The sequence below is a fragment of the Pristis pectinata genome, chromosome 33 (genome assembly GCF_009764475.1).
Source record: "Pristis pectinata isolate sPriPec2 chromosome 33, sPriPec2.1.pri, whole genome shotgun sequence".
NCBI classification, from domain to species: domain Eukaryota; kingdom Metazoa; phylum Chordata; class Chondrichthyes; order Rhinopristiformes; family Pristidae; genus Pristis; species Pristis pectinata.
Window position 1 is genome coordinate 8,325,319 of NC_067437.1, and position 20,755 is coordinate 8,346,073.

Here is a 20,755-nt window from a genome sequence, read left to right on the forward strand (position 1 = left end):
TACTATCAGAGAGATTCCCTTTATCCTATCCACCCCACCTTCTCTGCAACTTATATCTGCTTTCTTCCTTTCCCAGTTCTGAAGAGGGATCTTTGACCTGGAAAGGTTAAGTTTCTCTTTCCACAGATGCTGCCTGACCTGAGTGTACAAGATGATAAGAGGCATAGATCGAGTGGACAGTCAGAGACTTTTTCCCAGGGCGACAATGGCTCACACCAAAGGGACATAATTTTAAGGTGACTGGAGGAAGGTATAAGAGGTATGTCAGGGGTAAGTTTATTTTTACACAGAGTGGTGGGGGTGTGGAACACACTGCCAGCAGAGGTTGTGGGGGCAGAGACTCTTAGATAGACATGAATGATAGAGAAATGGAGGGGCTATTAGATAGATCTTAGAGCAGGATAAAATGTCAGCACAATATTGTGGGCCGAAGGGCCTGTACTGTGCTGTAGTGTTCTATGTTTCCAGCATTTTGTTTTTAATTTATTTCGATCATCTGAAGGCCTTTTTCTCTCCACCCCCATCTGGATTCGTTCCCTGACCTCCATTTCTTGCCATGGCTGTACATCAGCCTTGTGCTCTCGCATTCTCTCCCTACTCTTCTTTCCTATAACAGGAGGCCATTCAACCCCTCTAGCCCATTCTGCTCTAGTCAGAGTATTGCTAACATCTGCCCACCTTGGTTTCATACACTCTGCCAATTCTCCTTAACCTCCCTCCCACTCCATTGTTTTGGCACCCACTATGTTCCAACCTCAGGGCAGAGATATTCTTCTCTGATGCTTTGGCCGTGGCTCAGTACAACTTCAAGCGTCAGTTGCTACCTACTCACTTCCAGAGCTTTAGGTACTAGTGAGAGTTTGGGAGAAGGAGCATCTTCGACAGATCCACAAGAGCACTAAATGCAAGGACGTGCTTAAAACGCATTGAAAGCGACGTTTGCAATACAACAGACAGCAATGGTCAACCACTCCACAGACAATTAATGAAGTACTTATTAGGAAATGGGTATATTATTTCCAGAATAGTTTATACAGCATTGGTAATACAAAACAAAATGGTCCCCCTCCCCCACAACAGTGCATTGATCAGGGCATCTCTTTATAAATCTACACTGAACACTGATTGGAAGTATGTGTGGGAGAGAAAGTCAGAAAAGATTAATCCATATCTAACAAGGTTTTACTGAGGAATATCAGAATGAGACAACTTCTACAAGACTTGGAGAGGAATCAGCTGTGTTCCCTTGTCACTCTGCGAGCTACCAGGTGAAAAATACATTTTTTTCCCCTCTTATAAACTGGAAGTATTTTGGTCAGCCTGAGAAAGATTTTTAAACATTGGATCTAATGGGGAACTTTTTTTCCCCCCCAAAAGGTGGATAGACAAGATGGCATGAGAACCCATTAAAAAGGTATCTGGATTTCTGGAGCCAGATTATACCACTCTTATTTTAAAGAAGAGCTGGTTGAAGCAGTTGTGCAACTAAATTCAAGATGAATTAAGAGGCCTCAACACTGTTCTGTAATTTGATAAGGTTATGTTTGATTGGGTTTTCTCTGGGAAGTGGGTGGAGGATAGTTCTCACCCCAGCCCCACCATCCCCCTGAACAGTCTTCGAATGGACAGAGCCCATTCCCCTCTGTAGAGGGAGATGGGCAGAAGCCTCGAGAAGCTTCGAAGGCAAAAATAGAACAGGCTCCAGGAATAAATCTACTTTGGGTACATGGATGTTGCAAAAAGAGAAAGAAAGTCAGACATCAGATGGCAGGCAACACCTATTGATCTGAGCAGTTTACCTTCTGACCAGAGTTTAATCAGAACACCATGGGATTTTTCCCGACTGGAGTGCAAGTTCTTCACCAGTAGATGGTGGTATTTGAGGCATTTGCATCTATTCCACTTTCTCTCCACAACCACCCTGAGACAAGACCCAGACTTGAGGGGGAAGGATAAAGAGTCCCTATTATGTAGTAATTTAAAATACACATTATCCCAAATTTGTTAGAGCAGTGGGCAGGCAAGGTCCTCTCAGACGAGCATTGTCTCCATGCTACCCATTGAGCAGGTCCTTGGCTAGGCTGCACACCTTTCAGTTAACTAATTGAGAGGCGCAGGTTTGTGTGTGAGGACAAAACAGACGAGCAGAAGGGAGTACAAGGACATAAAAAAAGAATTTACAAAAATAACATCCTCTTTTTAAAAATGGAAATCCAGTTTAACATTGGTCCAAAAAAAAAACATTAGGCCCCAAGATCCATTTCAAAGACCACCCCCCCCCCCCCCCACCCAAACCTTGTACACGGGCCGCCATGGCCTACTCTCTCTTGCGAAGGATCGTGTACATTATTCCACTGGTCAGTGTCAAGGGGAAACAGATCCAGGCAAGGATATAGGAGGAACCGTACCAGCCATTCTGTTCGTTACGGTGGAAGTAAATGGTGTAGATGCTAGCCGCGATCACCACACAGAGACCTGGAAGAGGGACACAAGCATCTTTAATTTCACCACTAGATAAGATGGTCTCCATAATAAAGTGAAAAATAAGCTTTAATATTAAAAATTCATCAAACAAAACATCTCAGCAAGAACCCCGGAGTAGAATCTTCCTTTCTTCACTCAATGTCAACTGGGTGCTCATCCAAGGCTGGGCTGATTCTGACCCAAGACTTCAAATGTGCATAAACAAAAAAAAATGTAGATGCTGTAAATATGAAATTAATAAAAATTGCAGAGGATTCTCCGGATTAATGCAGCTTGTTCCCTGCAACAAGTGGATGAGAAGTGTCAATGGTTGACTAGACCACAAGATGGATTCAAGAACCTCATTCCTGGATTTTATACATCCTTTTATCAAAATAAGACAGTCAGAAATCCATGAGGACACCCAAGCTATTTTCTACCAGTGTCTTGAATGTCCCAGGACTTTTAGAATGGTGATGACTTAACTTTTTTTTGGAAAAAGATTACTTCTGACCATCGAACCCCAGGTGATTATAAAGGGCAAATTGTATCCAAACTTACAAGAGAGCAGCTGGAAGATGCCCGTGAAGATGAATCGATTTCCTTTCTTCAGCGTGAAGAGCTGGCAGATGAAGATGAGGAGCCCACAGCAGCTGAAGATCACAGCCAGCACCATGCTCGCCTGAATAGCCTGCAAGCAATCTGGAGGAGGAACACAGTTAAAAGATCACTGGGGAAGACTGCATCCAAGGTCATTAAGTTAGGTGGTGCTTCTGGTTGAAAGGCATCTTTCTTTCCTACAGTCAAAGCTTGCATCTTAGAAAGAGAATACAGAAGACTGAAAACTGTTCTCCTTCCCACCGCTTTTCCTAACTTTCTCCATTCTCTAAACCTTTTCCTAGATCCACAAATACAGCCCAGTTGGACAGCTGAAGTTACTCACTAAGGGCAACTGGGTTTACAGAAAGATATGATATCTTTTAGTCGCATGTACATCAAAACACACAGTGAAATGCATCTCTTGTATAGAATGTTCTGGGGGCAGCTCACAAGGTCGCCACACTTCCAGTGCCAACATAGCATGCCCACAACTTCCTAACCAGCATGTCTTCGGAATGTCGAAGGAAACCGGAGGAAACCCACGCAGTCATGGGGAGTACATACAAACTCCTTACAGACGGTGGCTGCAATTGGACCCAGGTTGCTGGTGCTGTAATAGCGTTACGCTAACCATTACACTACTGTGCCAGGATTCACTCCCCAAAGGATGCAAGGATGTAGCTCAACTTGCTCTGAAGGGAGAGTTAGAGACTGGGATCCAGTCTGCACCATGTACTGAAAGGCTAACTCAGAAGGGTTCCTGATCCAGGATTGAATAGCTAGTGAGCCCAGGCAAAGTGTTGCTGTCTGGGTCACCCACTGAGCCAGAGGATAGTTTCTGGAGCAAATCCCAAAACAAACCAGTGTGCAGAGATGAGAAGCCAGCTTCACATGTCAATTAAGTGCACTTCCACAGAAAGTGGCAGCTTTTCAGAAGCTGTGTGCACCCCTTATGGGTAAAACAGTCAAAACATTCTGTGGACATTGAGGAGTCTCATCCCCTCAATCCAGCCCATGATCACACCCAGTTACTCCAGTGGAGACTAGATGATATGCAATGCCTTCAGTAATTATCAGCTCATCTGTGCTTTAAAATCTAAAGCTGCTTCCTAGTTCCTTCTGTTTAACCTTCAACCACTCAAACCCATTCAATTATCCTCTTTCTGCATAGTGTCACTGGCCAGGTGGAGGATGTCAACAGTGCTGGTCATTTCAAACAGCAGATGGTGCCAGTGGTCAGCTTGTAAGAGACCACAAAAAAAAATTGGTCCCAGGCCACATCCCAGAGAGAAATAAACGAGTGCTGGGGGGGGGGGGGGGGGGGGGGGGGGGGGGGGGGGGGGGGGGGGGGGGGGGGGGGGGGGGGGGGGGGGGGGGGGCGGAGCAGAGGGGTGATGTGGGTTAGAACATGACGTTTTAAAGTATGAGGAGAGGGAGACAGACAGGCAGTCAGCTGTAAATGAAGAGAGTGCGAGCTTGATTGAGTGATAGAATACATATAAACAGAAGCTACAAGATATCTTTATTAGTCACATGTACATCAAAACACATAGTGAAATGCATCTTGTGTAGAGTGTTCTGGGGCAGCCCGCAAGTGTCGCCACGCTTCTGGCGCCAACATAGCATGCCCACAACTTCCTAACCCATATGTCTTTGGAATGTGGGAGCAAACCAGAGCACCCGAGGAAACCCGCACAGTCATGGGGAGAAACATACAAACTCCTTACAGACAGTGGCCGGAATTGAACCTGGCTCACTGGCGCTGTAATAGTGTTATGCTAACTGCTACACCCTCTTGTTAGGGTTTTTAATGCCAGCATGTTGTCCCTTCCTCAACCTGCACTTAATCCAACTCATCTTCCATCAACTAGGCAGCTTCATCAGCAAATAGTGGAACGATGGGCATTCGTATAACCAAGCCCAGCTGGTTTTCAGCCTACTCCCACACACCCTTCCCAAGGTGATTCACCACCAGTCAGACTGTCTGGGGTAGTCAGCCAGCAAGTTAGTAGCAGAGAAGTTGCCTCATTCAATAAACCTGATTAAAGCAGAGAATTAGACGGTACAGGGACTCCAGAGAGCACCAAATGATGTGAAGATTGGATGGAGTCAGTAGCAAGTAGTCTTACCATCTATGTCTTTATAGACTACAGTAATACAGCTGCCATTTTTATGGAAACACTGCTTCCAAATGTCCTTGCCATAATCATCTGTGGTCCACCAAGCCTGTTGACAGAACAAATAGTCACCTTAGAGGATGAAAGTGAGAGGCAGGAATACAAGTCAATGACTAAATGGTTGGAATGGACACTATGTATGAAGTAGACAGGAACTCTAGTGCTGAGAGATGACCATTGACCCAGTTGGTGGCTGTGTAGCAACACCTGGTATTTGGGCTTCTTCCAACAGGCAAGCTTCTGGCCGACCATCTCCCTCCATGAAACATTGCTCAGACTCCGGTTATCATTCCCAGTTATTTCCCAGCTGGTTTAGACTGCCTCCTGTCTGACCAATTCAGCCAACCCAAGAACAGAACAGTGCCCTTCCAAGCAACCCTGTGCAGAATGATCACTCCACCTCTTAAGACCTTTTCTTCCCCAAATCATTTGGAAAGTTAATCTTGAGAATCCTTTGATAAATAAAATACTGCAGATGCTCAAAACCTGAAATAAAAGCACAAAATGCTAGTAATACTCAGCAGACCAGGCAGGACCTGTGGAGAGAGCTGCAGAGTTATGTTGAGTCAACAACCAGAACTGGGAGAGAGTAAAAACAAGTTAGTTTTAAGCTGCAGAGAATGTGGAGAGGGATGAATAGGACGAAGGGAATAGCAGTGATAGGGTGAGCCAGGTGGACAAGTCCCTTGTGTTAATGGAGGGAGAAAAAAGAGCCAAAATTACCAGCATATGGGTGGACAAAATGGTCAGTTGTGAAAGAGAAAACAAGTTGCATGAAGTTGAAGTTGGGAATGCTACAATGTGCTCAGTTGAGGGGGAAAAACAAAAATGGAGGTACTGTTCATCGAGCTTGCTCTGAGCCTGGTTATAACAGTGCAGGAGGTCACAATGAAATGGATCATAATGGGAGTGGGATGGAGAATTGGGATGCTATTCCTCTTGTCTGGACACACTGCAGCCATCCAAACTCAATATCGAATTCTCCAACTTCAGGAAACTCCACATTCTGTTCCAGAACTGGCCTTTTTTTAAAAAAAAAATCACCAGTCATCCATCTGTGAAATTAAGTCAATTATTCTTTCTCCATTAGCACAATCTGATCTGCTGGAATTCCCACAGCCCTATCATTACACTTCTTGAGACTGTTGCCCTCAATAACTCATTTGACCAGAGGTCAAACTCTGCAAGTTATCCCCACAAGCAAACCTGGCCTCACCCCACTACAGATATTCCTTTTGTCCTATGCATTCCTTCCCTACCTTTTTTGTAACTTGAAACTAACTTTTTTCTCTTTCCCAGTTCTGATGAAGGGTTATCAGAAACATTAACCCAAAACATTAATTCTGGGTCCCTTTCCACAGATGCTGCCTGACCTATGGAGAGTTTTCAGCATTTACCGTTGATTACACTTTGACTGGAGCATATAACAGACTACAATGCACTCTTCTCCCAACCACCACCCCCCCCCCCCCCAAATCTTTTAAATCAAGAGACAGTGTCACCCAGGAGCTGGTCTGAAGACAAGTTATGATATAGCTCACAACCCAATTCATTAACAAAGACTGTCCAAGCAGCTTGGGCATGATGGACCACGTCCATGCCATGGGACGAGGTTGGGGTTGTGAATGTTAGGGGATCCGAGCCATTGTGGCTGGACCCTGCCTTTCAAAGTTTAGGAATTGCAGCAAGTTTATATGGATATTGTAAGTTCAGGAGAACAGTCTAAGCTGGTTACCAAACAAGTTAATTTCAAGTTGCAAGAAAAAAGGTAGGGAAGAAATGGAACATCTGTGGTAGGGGGAGGCCAGGGTTGCTGTGGGAATAAGTTGTAGAGTTTGTCCTCTGATCAAATGAATTAATGCGAGCAATTGGAGGGCATTAATCCCAAGAAGTATCTTGGGGCTGGTGGGACATGCCCAGCAGATCAGGCAGTGCTAATGGAGAAAGGAAAACTGACCCAATTTCATAGATGGATGGCAGGCAGTAGAGGTAGAGACAGATGCGATGGCCCCAGCCATGCCAAAGCACTCCCTCACATTGGGTGTCAGAATACATAGGCAGTGAGAAAAACCAGCAATGAGTCCCGTCCCATACTTACGTTGTTAGCTGTAGAGATAAAGAGAAAGATGATGGTGGACAGGTGCAGGAGGAAGATCGACACTAGTAACAGCAGCATATCGGATCCAAGGAGGTGTCTTTAGGCAACTGCTACACAATGATAATCCTGCAGAGAGTAGGAAAAACAGTTGGTACTTTTTATACAAACAGGGAACATTATAAACAACTGTCTGAGATGTATTTAACATCAGAAATCAGCCACCCCTCCAAGACTTTATTGAGAACTTCCCAAACTCAAGGATTGAACAGAAAATCCTCAATATTTAGGCTGGCTCCTCATTAGTTGCTGGAATCAGCTCGACGTCAGCTTAGTCTTGAATTTTCAAATACTTAATAAACAATAATTGGATACATCAACAGTAGCATTACAACATTAGTTAGTTCACTAATTCCAGTAGAGACATGGGACACTGCAGATACTGGAATCTGGACCAACACACAAAGCACTGGAGGAACTCCACGGATCAGGCAGCATCTATGGAGGCAAGTGGACAGCTGATGTTTTGGGTCGAGGTCCTTCATCTGGTCTCCACCCGAAACGTCGACTGTCCACTTCCCTTCATAGATGCTGCCCAACCTGCTGAGTCCCTCCAGTGACTTGTGTGTTGCTTTGTGATCTAACTAACCCATCCTGAGGGGTGGAACTTCGGCTCTGGACCTTCACCTTACCTTCCATCCAAGGCGACTGCTTGCTGTTGATCCCTTCAGCCTATCCACAACCAGCTTCGGCCAGTCTTTCTGTTGAGCTGTCTGTCTAAGATAGATTTAAGACCATACCCAGGAGATACTAAATTTGATTCTGTATCATAAGCTAAAAGGAAACCAAACAAATAAAATACAGTCCCTGGCTTACAAATGCTCCTACATACAAAACAAACCCCCATAATATTAAAATACAAAAGTCTATCATACATTTGTTCCTATAATAGGCAGAACTAGATTCCTTTCCTTCTGTTTCAGTATTTGTTATTTCCCCATTAGTTTTTGTTCGATGCCATTCAGTACTGTGGAAGTATGGTTACCAGATAAAGTGATTTTTGTGTATTTTCCAACAAAAATCAGTATCTGTGAAAACAGAACCCATTACCTGGTACAGCTTGCATAAAGGACAATTCTTTTGTGCTTAGATACAGGAGGCCATTTAGCCTTTCGGGTCCATGTCAGCTCCAAGCAGAGCGAATCCCATCAGTCCCATTCCCCTCTCCCTCTACAGCCCATCCTCCTTCATACGCCCATCAAATGACTTTTATCCACCATTTATATACACCAAGGTGTTGGTGTAGGGACAGTTTACAGCAGCCAATTAACCTACTAACACACCTTTGGGAGGTAACCAGAGTACCTGACAGAACCCACACAGTTACAGGGAGAATGGACAAACTCCAGAGTCAGAACTGAACCCAGGTGCTGAAACTGCAAATTAGCAGCATTAACCACTGTACCACTCACTCTGAAGGAATAAAATGGCTCCGTCTCCCTTAGATACCTGAAGTCATTACTGCACATCAAATCAAGCTGGATCATTTTTGAAGATCTCATTTTTAAACACCGTATTGCCCAGTGATAAAAGATGAGCCAATAGTCTCGGTAGACAAAAACCACCCTCTTATGGTCTCTTCATATTATTCAATATTAACTCTCAAGTCAATAAGAGTTTATTGGCATATGCAGAAGTACGGTGAGGTACAGGTACAATGAAAAACTTGCTCGCAGCAGCATCACAGGCAATGTAGATTCAGGCACCAAAAAACAAATTATACAAGATAGGTGACAAAAAGAAACTGTGCAAACAAGATATTAGTGCAAGCAAACAAAACACAAATCAGAGACAAGTCCACAGTAGTGCAAGAGGTGGTCTGTGGTGTTCCATTGCTGAGGGAGGGTTAGGGTTGTGCAGGTCAGTTCAAGAATCTGATGATCGTCAGAAAGAAGCCTGCTGGTGTGGGACTTCAGGCCTGATGGTAACAGCAAGAAGATGGCACGGTCCAGATGGTGGGGCTCCTTGATGATAGATGCTGCCTTCTTGAGGCAGCATCTCATGCAGATGCTTTCGATAGTGGGGACTTTTCGATAGTGCACATGATGGACATGGCTGTGTCCACTGGAAGCAGATACCGATGATGACAGAGGGATAATCGGCAATATATTGGGTAGATCACTAACCTGTGCCCACCCAAAGACCTGGCTTTATTCATGAGGAAGACGAGGCCACGTGTGGCAAGGTGACTTCCACCTGGGATTGTGCAGCTGGGAAAATTCCAAGCCCGTGCTCCTTACTGCTGTGGTGGGAGTTAACCATTCCGAAAGGAACAGCTGGATTCTAGGCACAGAACAGGATGAAAAACACTGATGCTGGAGGGACTCCGCAGGCCAGGCAGCATCCGTGGAGAAAAACAGGCAGTCAACATTTCAGGTCAGGACCCTGCACTCTGTTTTTCATCTAGATTCTAGCATCTGCAGTCCTTTATTTCTCCAGAACAGGATGTGCAACGAGACAGGGCATGTCCCACTGAGAAAGCACCATCAAGGCCAGCTCACTGGAACAAGGAGGTCAGAGTTCAGGCCAGTTTTGTGACAAGTACAGCCTGTTCCTCCCCCCACCAGCCTGTGAACACCCAGCCTTTATCATACAGCTGCCACTTCTTCCATCACACAATTGACACGTGCCTGCACGCACACACACAATCAAACTGGAAAATCACATGCAAGGCCCTTTCATGTGCATCATACCTCGCTGCACACAGTGACGAGGTAAACAAATTCCTGATACAGATAAGGACGGCCAGATGCAAATCTCCTGGTTCCAAATCACATTAAAAACAACCCTTTGCATTGCCACCATGCAATGATGTTTGGGTGAACCGAGCAGACTTGTCTAGAATTTATTGCTTCATACAGTTTTATTCATTGTGATGATGGTAACCCAAGAGCTCAAATCCCCAGAGAGTAAAATGATGAATCTGGTCACTTGCAAATAGTGTCTCAACAAACTACAACTGCAAGAAATTACTTGCTCTTTCATAAGACCTTTCAAATCTTGGGCTGTTCCTGAGGAGACACACCCAATGACATACTTTTAAATCATTTCCCTATTCCAGTACAATTTGCATTCATATAAAGCAACGAGGTACAGATGAAGGCAATTTGCATTTGGATATCAGCTGAAAGGCAAGACTTTAGTCTCAAGAACACCATAGAATCATTTATGGCTACATTAGGCTCAAGATAACCCTTCATTAAGATTAAATGAATAGTTACCTTCATTTAATCTTACATCTGACACTTCAAATAGGGTGTCAAGGTAAAAATAAAATCATGCAGATGTTGGAAATCTGAAATAAATAGGAATACCCAGGTGGTCAGGCAGTTAAGGTCATTGACTTGAAACACTGACACTGTTTCTCTCTCCACAGATACTCAGTACTAAACCAATTGACCAACATCTGGTTAACATCCTCTGGGCGCAAACACAGGCATCGACAAGTGGCGCTCACGTAGTCAGTGGCTGCAGGAAATGCAAGGAGCTGGGTTTGGGCAGGATGGGAATCCTCATTCCATAGTGTCCAACAGGCAGCTCAACCGGTGGGAGGGTGTTGCAGCACTACCTTCCTCTGGCAAATATGCCATTTAAAAAGGTGCCTTCGGCCCAAGAGAGACCATTACACTTGCACCAAATGCTGTGGTTAAATAGTGGATAACTTACCCCACAAGGTTAATCACTTCACATACACACGCCAAGGGAATGTAAGCCTGCAGGCATTTTGGGGAGATCAGCAAAATGCCCCCTTGGCTCTCAGGTCGACATAGCCAGAGGGGCGGCTGGTGCGTGTCCATGTATAAGGCAAAGCCACATTCGACACCCAATATTGCTCTGCGGGCTTAAAGCAGGCCAATAACTTGCTGGGTTTGCCCCAGAGACATTGGTATGCAAATGGGTTTGCACCAGCAGAAACCCCCAAAAACCCTCTTCCTACACACCCCAAGTACCCTGGTCAAGCCACAGGATAATGGATGAACAGGCAGCGAGTGAACAGAAGGGGTACCTAATAGACGTGCACTATCCCACAATGAGTTCACATACAACAGTAGTTCACAGGTATACTGGCTGAAGGCCACCTTGGGGTAAGAGCACCAAGCCAAGGACCAGATTACATTTGGATTATTTAACACTGCACAGCAGGAAGTGAACAGTTTGCACAAGCTATACAGATTCAATTAATTCCATCTCTCAGGTGAGCTCTGCAGAATTTTCTTTGCAAACCTTCACTGTCAGAGGGTGGTGTTGTACACTAGGTGCAGGTTGGCAGAGGAACTTAGTCCTGCCAATCCGGAGTGCAAGGCTAGAGCTCGGTGACGAAAGCTGTTCATGACTGAATTGTAGACCCTCACCAGGGATACTATTTGTTCACAAGGCCTTTTTTTTTTTTAAAAACAATGGCTTTGACTTCTTGCCCATCAGGAGTAGCAGTAAGGTTGGACCAAATAGGCTATTGTAGGATTGAGTCAAAGGTGCTCACATTACGGACAATGTCAGAGACGAGGAAGTCTTCAAAGTGTTTGTTGCACCAAGCACTGACAACTTCTGCCTCCCGAATATTCACCTGGGCTCCTAGTGGGGCTGGACTCTGATGTTTGGGTCACAGATGACCTTGACGGCACAGAATAACTTGTGCATGTCAGCAAGTTGCTGTTCTCCTCTGCTCTTTTCACCCGCTATCTTTTCTATTATCTACGGGATATCCATCTTCAGGTGCCCATAGAGCTGCATTGCTCCCCTTGGTGGTTCCAATCCACAAACACCTTGTGTTTGTAGTCAATTTGTTTCTGGATCCCCTGGTCACCCTCATCAAACCATCCTGGTTCTTCTTGCCGCAGAAGCCAAAAGTCTCCTTGCAAGTGTGTACAATGTCCTAAGTCAGCCAGATCATTGTGCGTTTACACCAGAAAGTCACTTCACATGCACAAAACCCAGTTCCCACTAAGACCCATCACACACTGGTCCTCCTGCACTCCCTTCCACAGGGCCACCTTAGCAGAAAGTAGGCATGGTTTGGCAAACTGTCTGCTCCCCGATCCTATCACTCACAACCTGTGTCACTTCTCACTTCCCGGAAAAAGAAACACATCAAGGAATATGCAGATAGTTGTAGTTATTTTTGATAAAACCCTACTGTTTCCCTGTGCTGATTGGGTTGGTTTGAATGAGAGCCAAGTTCACAGGAATGTCTATTAACATAATTCATTGATAACCTCAGTGAAGGCACCCATGATCACAATACAATTGGAATTTTACATTTATTTTGAGGGACAGAAGAATGGATCCAAGACTGGGGTTTTAAACTTAAATAAGGAAAATTAAAGGGGGAGAAGGCAGAGCTGGCTGTAGTGAACTGGGGAATTAGGTCAAGGGATTGGTCGGTCAAGACGCAGTGCCGGAATCATACAGCACAAAAAGGCCTTCAGTCCACTGAGTCTGAACTGATCATCAATCTGATCCACTGATCCCATTTTATTCTCCCCACACTTCCATCATCACCCCCAGATTCTACCACTCACCCTACACACCAAGGGCAATTTACAACAGCCAATTCACCTGCCAATTTGCATATCTTCAGGAGAATGGGAAGAATGTACAAAGCATACAAAAGACATACAAACTCCACAGAGACAGCACCAGAAGTCAGGACTGAGCCTAGGTCGCTGGAGCAGAGAAGCAGCTCTACCAGTTGCACCACTGTGTCAGCATTTACAGAGACAGATATAATTCAACAGGAGGACATATCCTGTGACTCAGGTTCAATCCCGACCTCCAGTACTGTCTCTGTGGAGTTTGCATGTTCTCCCTCTGACTGTAGTGGTGGGGGGGGGGGGGGTTGATGTCCTCCCAAATGCCAAAAATGCATTGGTTGATAGGCCAATTGGCCACAGTAAATAGCCTCTAGTGGGTGGGTGGGTGGGTGGGTGTAAAATTGATGAGAATGTGGGGAGAATGGGTTACAGAGAAAATGAGTGGAGAATGGGATTGCTCTGGGAGGTAGCATTGACCCAGTGGGCCAAATGGTTGCCTCCTGTTTTATAAGGAAGTATGGACCCACCATCTGTGGTTATCTAAAAAGTTAACAATAGTATTAGACTTAAAGAAAAAGCATGCAATTGTACAACAGCAGATTGTAGGTCAGAAAATGGACACTATTTAACAATTAACCAAAAGATTAATGAGGAAGTACAAGAAAGAGCTAGCCAGGATTATAAAAGCAGAAGGCAAGAGTTAATGCAAGCCTTGATCCTATAAAAAGTGAGTTTGTGGTATTGATAATGCAAAACAAGGAGATGACAGAAGAACTAAACAGGTATTTTTGCATCAGTCTTCACTGTAGAAGATACAATTAACATCCCAGAAATAGATCTAAATCGGAAACTGGGAGGAAGTCAGGAAAATTAGTCACCAGGGCAGTGGGCCTGAGCAAATTGTTGGAAATGCAGGCTGACAATTCCCAGATTCTGACAGACCTCATCCTGGGTTCTTAAAAGAAGTGCCTGATGAGGGGTTGATGCATTGATTTCCATTTTCCAAATTCTCTAGATTTAGAGGTTTAATGTGATTGAAAACAAAATGGCAAGTGCATCTTTGAAAGAGGGGAGGGACACAGAGAGCAGAGAGGAAAAAAAACAAGCCAGTTAGCTTAACATCTGTTATAGGGAAAAGATTAGAAGCTATTATTATAATGTTATAGTATGGCACTCAGAAACATTCAAGGTAAGCAAGCAAAGTCAAAATGGCTTTATGTAGGGGTGTCAGTTTAATAAAGATATATTGGAATTCTTTGAAGAAAGAACATGTGCTGTGGATAAAAAAGAAAACAGAAAGATAAGAGGAGGCTATTTAGCCTGTTCTGCTATTCAGAATGATTGTGGTTGATCACCTACTTCAATGCCATATTCCTAACCTCTCACCAAAGCCCTGGATGCTTTGTGCCTAGAAATCTACCCATGTCCTAAATATATTCAGTGGCTTGGCCTCTTCAGCTGTCTGTGGTAGCAAATTCAACACCCTCTGAAATTCTTCCTCATCTCAGTTCCAAATACAAGATCTCTTTATTAGTCACATGTACATCGAAACACACTGTGAAATGCGTCTTTTGCATAGAATGTTCAGGCAGCAGCCCGCAAGTGTCGCCACGCTTCTGGTGCCAACATAGCATGCCCACAACTTCCTAACCTGTACATTTTTTGGAACGTGGGAGGAAACCGTAGCACCCAGAGGAAACCCATACAGACACGGGGAGAACACAAACTCCTTACAGACAGCGGCGGGAATTGAACCCAGGTCGCTGGCGCTGTAGCAGCATTACGCTAACCACTTGCTCTCCGAGAGTGCGACTTCTCCTTCAAGAAACTCCAACCAGGGGAAAACACCCTCTTTTGTCTAGCCCTTTCAGAATTCTGTAAGCTTCCAGTGGATGTACTAAGGTTAAGGCAAATCTTCAGATGCTGTGTCAAAACTCATTGTGTATGAGTTAACATATTAGTGTGGGGAAGATCAGATGGTTAACTGGAAACAGCATAGGCATAAAGAGGCCGAATTCCTGGTTCACAAGATGGATCAAATGGTGTACCACGTGGACTGGTGCTGGGACCGCCACTTATTTTTAATATATATAATTTACATAATTAGTAAATTCAGCAACCATGCCTTTGGTGGCTTCATCCGAGGGCAAGTTATGAAGAGGATGCAGGGACACTACAAAACGATATAGATAGGTTAATGAGTAGTAAAGGATCTGGCAAATGGAGCATGTGGGAAGATGTGAAACCATCCCCTTTGCCAAGAAAATTATGGGAAACACAGCAGATCTAAAATGGTATGAGGCTGCAGAGCTCTGGTGCAGAGGGATTTTGGAGCTCTGCTCCATGATCCACAAAAGGCTGGTGTGCAGGTACTGGAAGCAATTAGGAAAGCCAACAGAAATGCCATCATTTATTGTTCAGGGAATGGAACACAAAAGTTATGCCAAAATTGTGTACGCCACTGATGAGACCGCATCAGCCTCCTTATTTAAACAAGGATGTAATTGTGTTGGGAAGTAGTTCAGAGACCATCTATTCGATCAATACCTGGATCGGGCAGGTGGTCTAATGAAGAAAGATGGGACTTGCTAGTATTGTATCTGCTGGAGCTTAGGAGGGCAAGAGAGGGCTTGATTAAAACACAAGATCCTGAAGCAGCGTGACCTGATGGAGGTGGTGAGGTTTCCTTTTTTGTGGAGGGGGGAAGAATCTATTACTGGGGGTCACTGCTTAACAATAAGAGGTACCCAAGGCAGGCGAGGCAAGATACCCAAGGCAGGCGAGGCAAGATGTTTTTCCCCTCTCAGATGGTTGTGTGTCTTTGGAACTCTCATAGCAGAGTGGTAGGTAGATTTTTGGTAAACAAAGGAGTGAAAGGGCGAGGGGGCAAATGCAGTTACAATCAGATCAGCTATGATGTCACCATGTGGCAGAACAGACTCGAGGGGCTGAGTGACTTACGGCTGCTCCCAATTCCTACATTCCCCAAAAACAGATTCACTAGAATGATTCTTGGGATGATGGTCTTGAGTTATGGGAGTGACAGGAGAAGCTGGAGTTGTTCTCCTTGGAACAGAGCAGATTGTGAAGGGATGTAATCAGAGCTCTTTAAAAATCATGGAGGGAAAGACACGAAAGTAAATGGAGAGAAACTGCTCCCATTGATAAGAGGCATAGATCGAGTGGACAGTCACAGAGACTTTTTCCCAGGGTGAAAATGGCTCACATGAGGGGGCATAATTTTGAAGTGACTGGAGGAAAGTATTTGTTTGTTGGGGGGGGGGCAGGGGAGAGAAATGTCAGAGGCAAGATACACACACACACACACAGAGCAAGTGGTGAGTGCGTGGAACACACTGCTGGCAGAGATTATGGGGGCAGATACATTAGGACATTTAAGAGACTCTTAGATAGCCACATGAATGATAGAAAAATGGAGGGCTATGTGGGAGGGAAGGTTTAGATAGATATTAGAGCAGGATAAAATGTCAGCACAACATCGTGGGCCGAAGATGTTCAAGAACTAGAGAACAATGAAAGGAGATTGGCAAAAGATCAAAATGAAATGTTTTTTTTCCTCCAAGTGAACATAGCAAATGATTCAGGTCTGGAATGCACTGCTAGGGGTGGGAGAGAGGGAGATTCAATTGCAGTGTTGATAAGAGAGCTGGATAAGTATCTGAATGTAAAGAATCTGCAGGGCTATGGGGAGAGGGCAGGAAGTAGGGCTACAGGACTGCCTTCAAAGAGTTGATATGGATTTACCAGGATGAATGGCCTCTTTTCATGGCATAAGAATATTAGGAAGCGATCTTGCTCTCACCTCTGGGCTGTGACTACCGCTCATCAACGCTTGCCTGAAATCTCTCCATCTTAAGGCACCCCAACTTCAAATAATGATTATCAAACAGCAGCATACATCCCATATATTACCCAAACCACGGTCCTCTCAACCCTCTGGATTGTAGAGTCACACAAGTCCTCACTTCTGCCAGCTGTGTCCTTTCACCAACCCATTGGAGACTTCCATTGGGAACGTTCCTCTTCTTGATGGATTTTGCCCAGGTCACCCAAACAAAGTGGGTGATTATCATGGTGGTAGCACATCATGTGCATGGGGTCATTCAAGGGCTGCCCAAACCAATGTTCTTTGTTAAGTCAGATGTTTAGCTCTACCGAAGTGGGAGAGTGCACCAGAAGAGAGAGAGAGAGCGCGTGCAAGTACCACACACAGAAATAGTGCAAGAACAAGCAAATGGGAATGAGTTGACAAAAGCAAAAACCAAACCAGGAGCGAGGCAGGAGCTGGGCTTCAGGCAGTGAATCCCGTGGCACGCAGCTGTGTAACCAGAGAATCAGGCACCAACTCCAGGAACCGAAAGCTCGAAGCACAAGTGACATCAGAAGGAATCTGGGGCGGAGACCCTCTGGCTTTCTCTCAACTCAGCAGATGCCAAAATATTTGTGCTCCATCGGGAGAACAGCTGGATACAAGGCCGTTCTGGGCGAAACCGCTGCCCACGGTTCCAGGGCAGACATCCGCCCCGGGGGGAAGGAATGGAAAACGGGTCAAGGTTGGCCACACCCCGGGAGCGATGGCAGACCAGCGCTGCTCTCTCCAAGCCATCAGCGGGTCCCGGGGAACAACGCCAAAGAGGCGACAGAAATGCAAGCCCCATCCTCACTGTAAACTGGCAGAGCCACACTAGTCGCCTGCCCCGTTCCTTGTGACTGCATCCTGCGTACTGTACAGCCGCGGCATCAATGGGCTCAGCGAGAGGGACGGGGGCTCAGAGCTTCACCAACTTGTAGGGATTGGGAAGCGTCCGGAGAACTCCATGCATTTACCCCCCGAAGACAGCGGGAGGAGCCTGCAATGTGAAGTGACATGCCCCCCCCCCCCCCCCCCGCAGTAACTAAACTCCCTCTCACACACCGAGCCCAAATTCCTACCACCCGCGGGCGCTGTGGAGCTCTTCTAAAAAAAACACACGAACTGATTCAAAACATCTGGTTGAAAGTCGAGAGAAACCCCCTGCGTCCATCTCTACAGAGGGAAAAAAGGCGAGGCGGGTCTGCAAATAGAGAACGCTTCCCTTAAAACGTTAAGGAGACAGAACCATGTCCCGTCCGTTTCTATTATGCTATAAAATCATTTTTTTAAAAAATGAGTAAATCAGGTTGCATCCCCTCTCCGCTAAATTCTGGATTCCAAGTCTTGTATAAACGGGAAGGTTACAGCGCCTTTTGGAAGCGATTTGAACAGGAATTACTACGCGTTGGGTAACTGGGTCGCTTCCAGTTCAGTTGAAGTTTACAGCTGCTTTTGGGGATGAGATACAAAACTGAGACGTTACTTCACTTAAAAGAAATACTTTCTTTCACCCCGCGCGGGTGCCGATGTCAACCTGTGTCCCCGACTGGGAGCTGACGGACTTATTCGAAAATTAAGTCAGTCACAAGGTGAAATAACAGTCCGAGTATCACCCCAGCCTCTAACAGCTCTTCTCAAAAGTAAAAGTTTCAGACGGCTTGTTTCCCCCCGCGAAGGAATACTTTCTTGGGATAGGGTCGGAGACAGATATCAGAGCGGGGATCGATCCTTACCTGGAATCCCTGAAAATGAATCCAGCTGCTATGTTGGAGCCCGGGAGAAACGCGATGATCACAACTTGTTCTCACTGAAGCCAACGCCCTCCTCGTCCACCAGCAACTGCAAAACTTCACAACGCCTCGAACTTCCACTCCCACCCAGACGTTTTCCTCCTTAAAGGGACTTAGTTCAATTTCTCCCGTTACTTGATTATTGGGTGGGATCTAATTAATTAATTTTGCTGGAAGGACTCTGGACCGTAAAGTGGAAAAAATGGTTTTAGTCGGCTGGTGTTCAGAGGGTCCTTTTGCAAGAATTAGTATAAATTATGGTGCAGATTAACTAAGAAGGCAAAACAGTAATTTGGCCTTTAGTTCTGAGTAGCTGCAAGAATTTAGCATTATTAACACATAGTATCGGTGGGTCTGCTAGGTGATAACTCCCCAAAACACGATGCCCTGCACCCCAGGGTTTGGAGGGAGTGACTGTTGGGATAGTGGGTTCACTAGATGTCATTTTGCAAAATTCCATCGGTTCTAAAATGGTTGCCACAGATCGGGAGGCAGCAAACGCGATCCCACTATTTGAGAGAGGAGGGAAGGAGAAAACGGGGCACTTTAAATCACTCAGTCTGACGTCAGTTAGAGGGAAAATTCTGAAATGGACGCTCAAAGCAGCTGCACAGGTTGACTCTGTGGTTAAGAAGGCATACGGTGTATTGTCCTTCATCAATCGTGGAATTGAATTTAGAAGCCGAGAGGTAATATGGCAGCTATATAGGACCCTGGTCAGACCCCACTTGGAGTACTGTGCTCAGTTCTGGTCGCCTCACTACAGGAAGAATGTGGAAGCCATAGAAAGGGTGCAGAGGAGATTTACAAGGATGCTGCCTGGATTAGGGAGCATGCCTTATGAAAACAGGTTGAGGGAACTCGGCCTTTTCTCCTTGGAGCAACGGAGGATGAGGGGGGACCTGACAGAGGTGTATGAGATGATGAGAGGCATTGATCTTGTGGATAGTCGGAGGCTATTTCCCAGGGCTGAAATGGTTGCCACAAGAGGACACAGGTTTAAGGTGCTGGGGAGTAGGTGTAGAGGAGATGTCAGGGTAAGTCTTTTACTCAGTGGTGAGTGTGTGGAATGGGCTGCTGGCAACGGTGGTGGAGGCGGATTCGATAGGGTCTTTTAAGAGCCTTTTGGATAGGTACATGGAGCTTAGAAAAATAGAGGGTAGGAGCATGTTCGGCACAGCTTTGTGGACCGAAGGGCCTGAATTGTGCTGTAGGTTTTTTATGTTTCTATGTTTTTAAGAAGTGGTATTGGGGCACTTAGTTTTGAGGTTGTAACTAACAGAATGGATAAGGGCAACCAATGGATGTATATGGACTTTCACCTTTGAGAAGGTGCCACACAAAACAGTTATTAAATAAAATTGGAGTGCATGGTCTTGGGCTGATACACTGGCCTGGACTGAGGATTGGTGAATGGACAGAATAAAGGAATAAATGGGTCAGGTCGGGAGGCTGTCACCCTGCAGGGACTGGTGTTGGGAGTCCCAGCTGTATCAATGGTTTGAATGAGAGGGATCTAGTGTAATATGTCCAAGTTGGATGGCTGTATAGTTTTTGAGGACAATAAAGAGAGGTTTTACGGGGTTATGGAAAGGCTAAGTAAATGTGTGAGGACATAGCAGATGGAATATAATGTGGAAAAATGTGATAGCATCACTTTACTAGAAAAGATAGAAAAGTGGGTGTATTTTAAATGCAAAAAGATGAAAGATGTTGGAGCTTTGAGGGATATGGGTATACTGTGCATTAATCACTGAAAGTTAACGTGAAGGTAGAGCAAGCAATTAGACTATAAGACAAAGGAGCAGAAGTTGGCCATTCGGTCCATCGAGTCTACTCTGCCATTCTATCCTGAGCTGATCCATTCTCCCATTTAGCCCCACTCCCCCGCCTTCTCACCATAACCTTTGATGCCCTGGCTAGTCAGATACCTATCAATCTCTGCCTTAAGTACACCCAATGACTTTGCCTCCACAGCCGCCCGTGACAACAAATTCCACAGATTCACCATTCTCTGGCTAAAGAAATTTCTCCGCATCTCTGTTCTGAATGGGCGCTCTTCAGTCCTGGAGTCGTGCCCTCTTGTACTAGACTCCCCTACCATGGGAAACAACTTTTCCACATCTACTCTGTCCGGGCCTTTTAACGTTCGAAATGTTTCTGTG

General features: G+C 45.3%; 1 protein-coding gene across 1 annotated transcript; it reads right to left on the reverse strand.

Moving 5' to 3' along the window:
- Positions 1-986: 986 nt before the first annotated feature.
- emp1 (epithelial membrane protein 1) lies at positions 987-18,963 on the reverse strand. Its single transcript, XM_052043137.1, has 5 exons — positions 18,534-18,963; positions 7,339-7,464; positions 5,193-5,289; positions 3,025-3,165; positions 987-2,475 (listed from the first exon to the last, which is right to left on the reverse strand). The coding sequence occupies exons 2-5, from the start codon at positions 7,414-7,416 to the stop codon at positions 2,318-2,320; spliced, it is 474 nt and encodes a 157-aa protein (XP_051899097.1). The 5' UTR covers positions 7,417-7,464; positions 18,534-18,963; the 3' UTR covers positions 987-2,317.
- Positions 18,964-20,755: the final 1,792 nt, after the last annotated feature.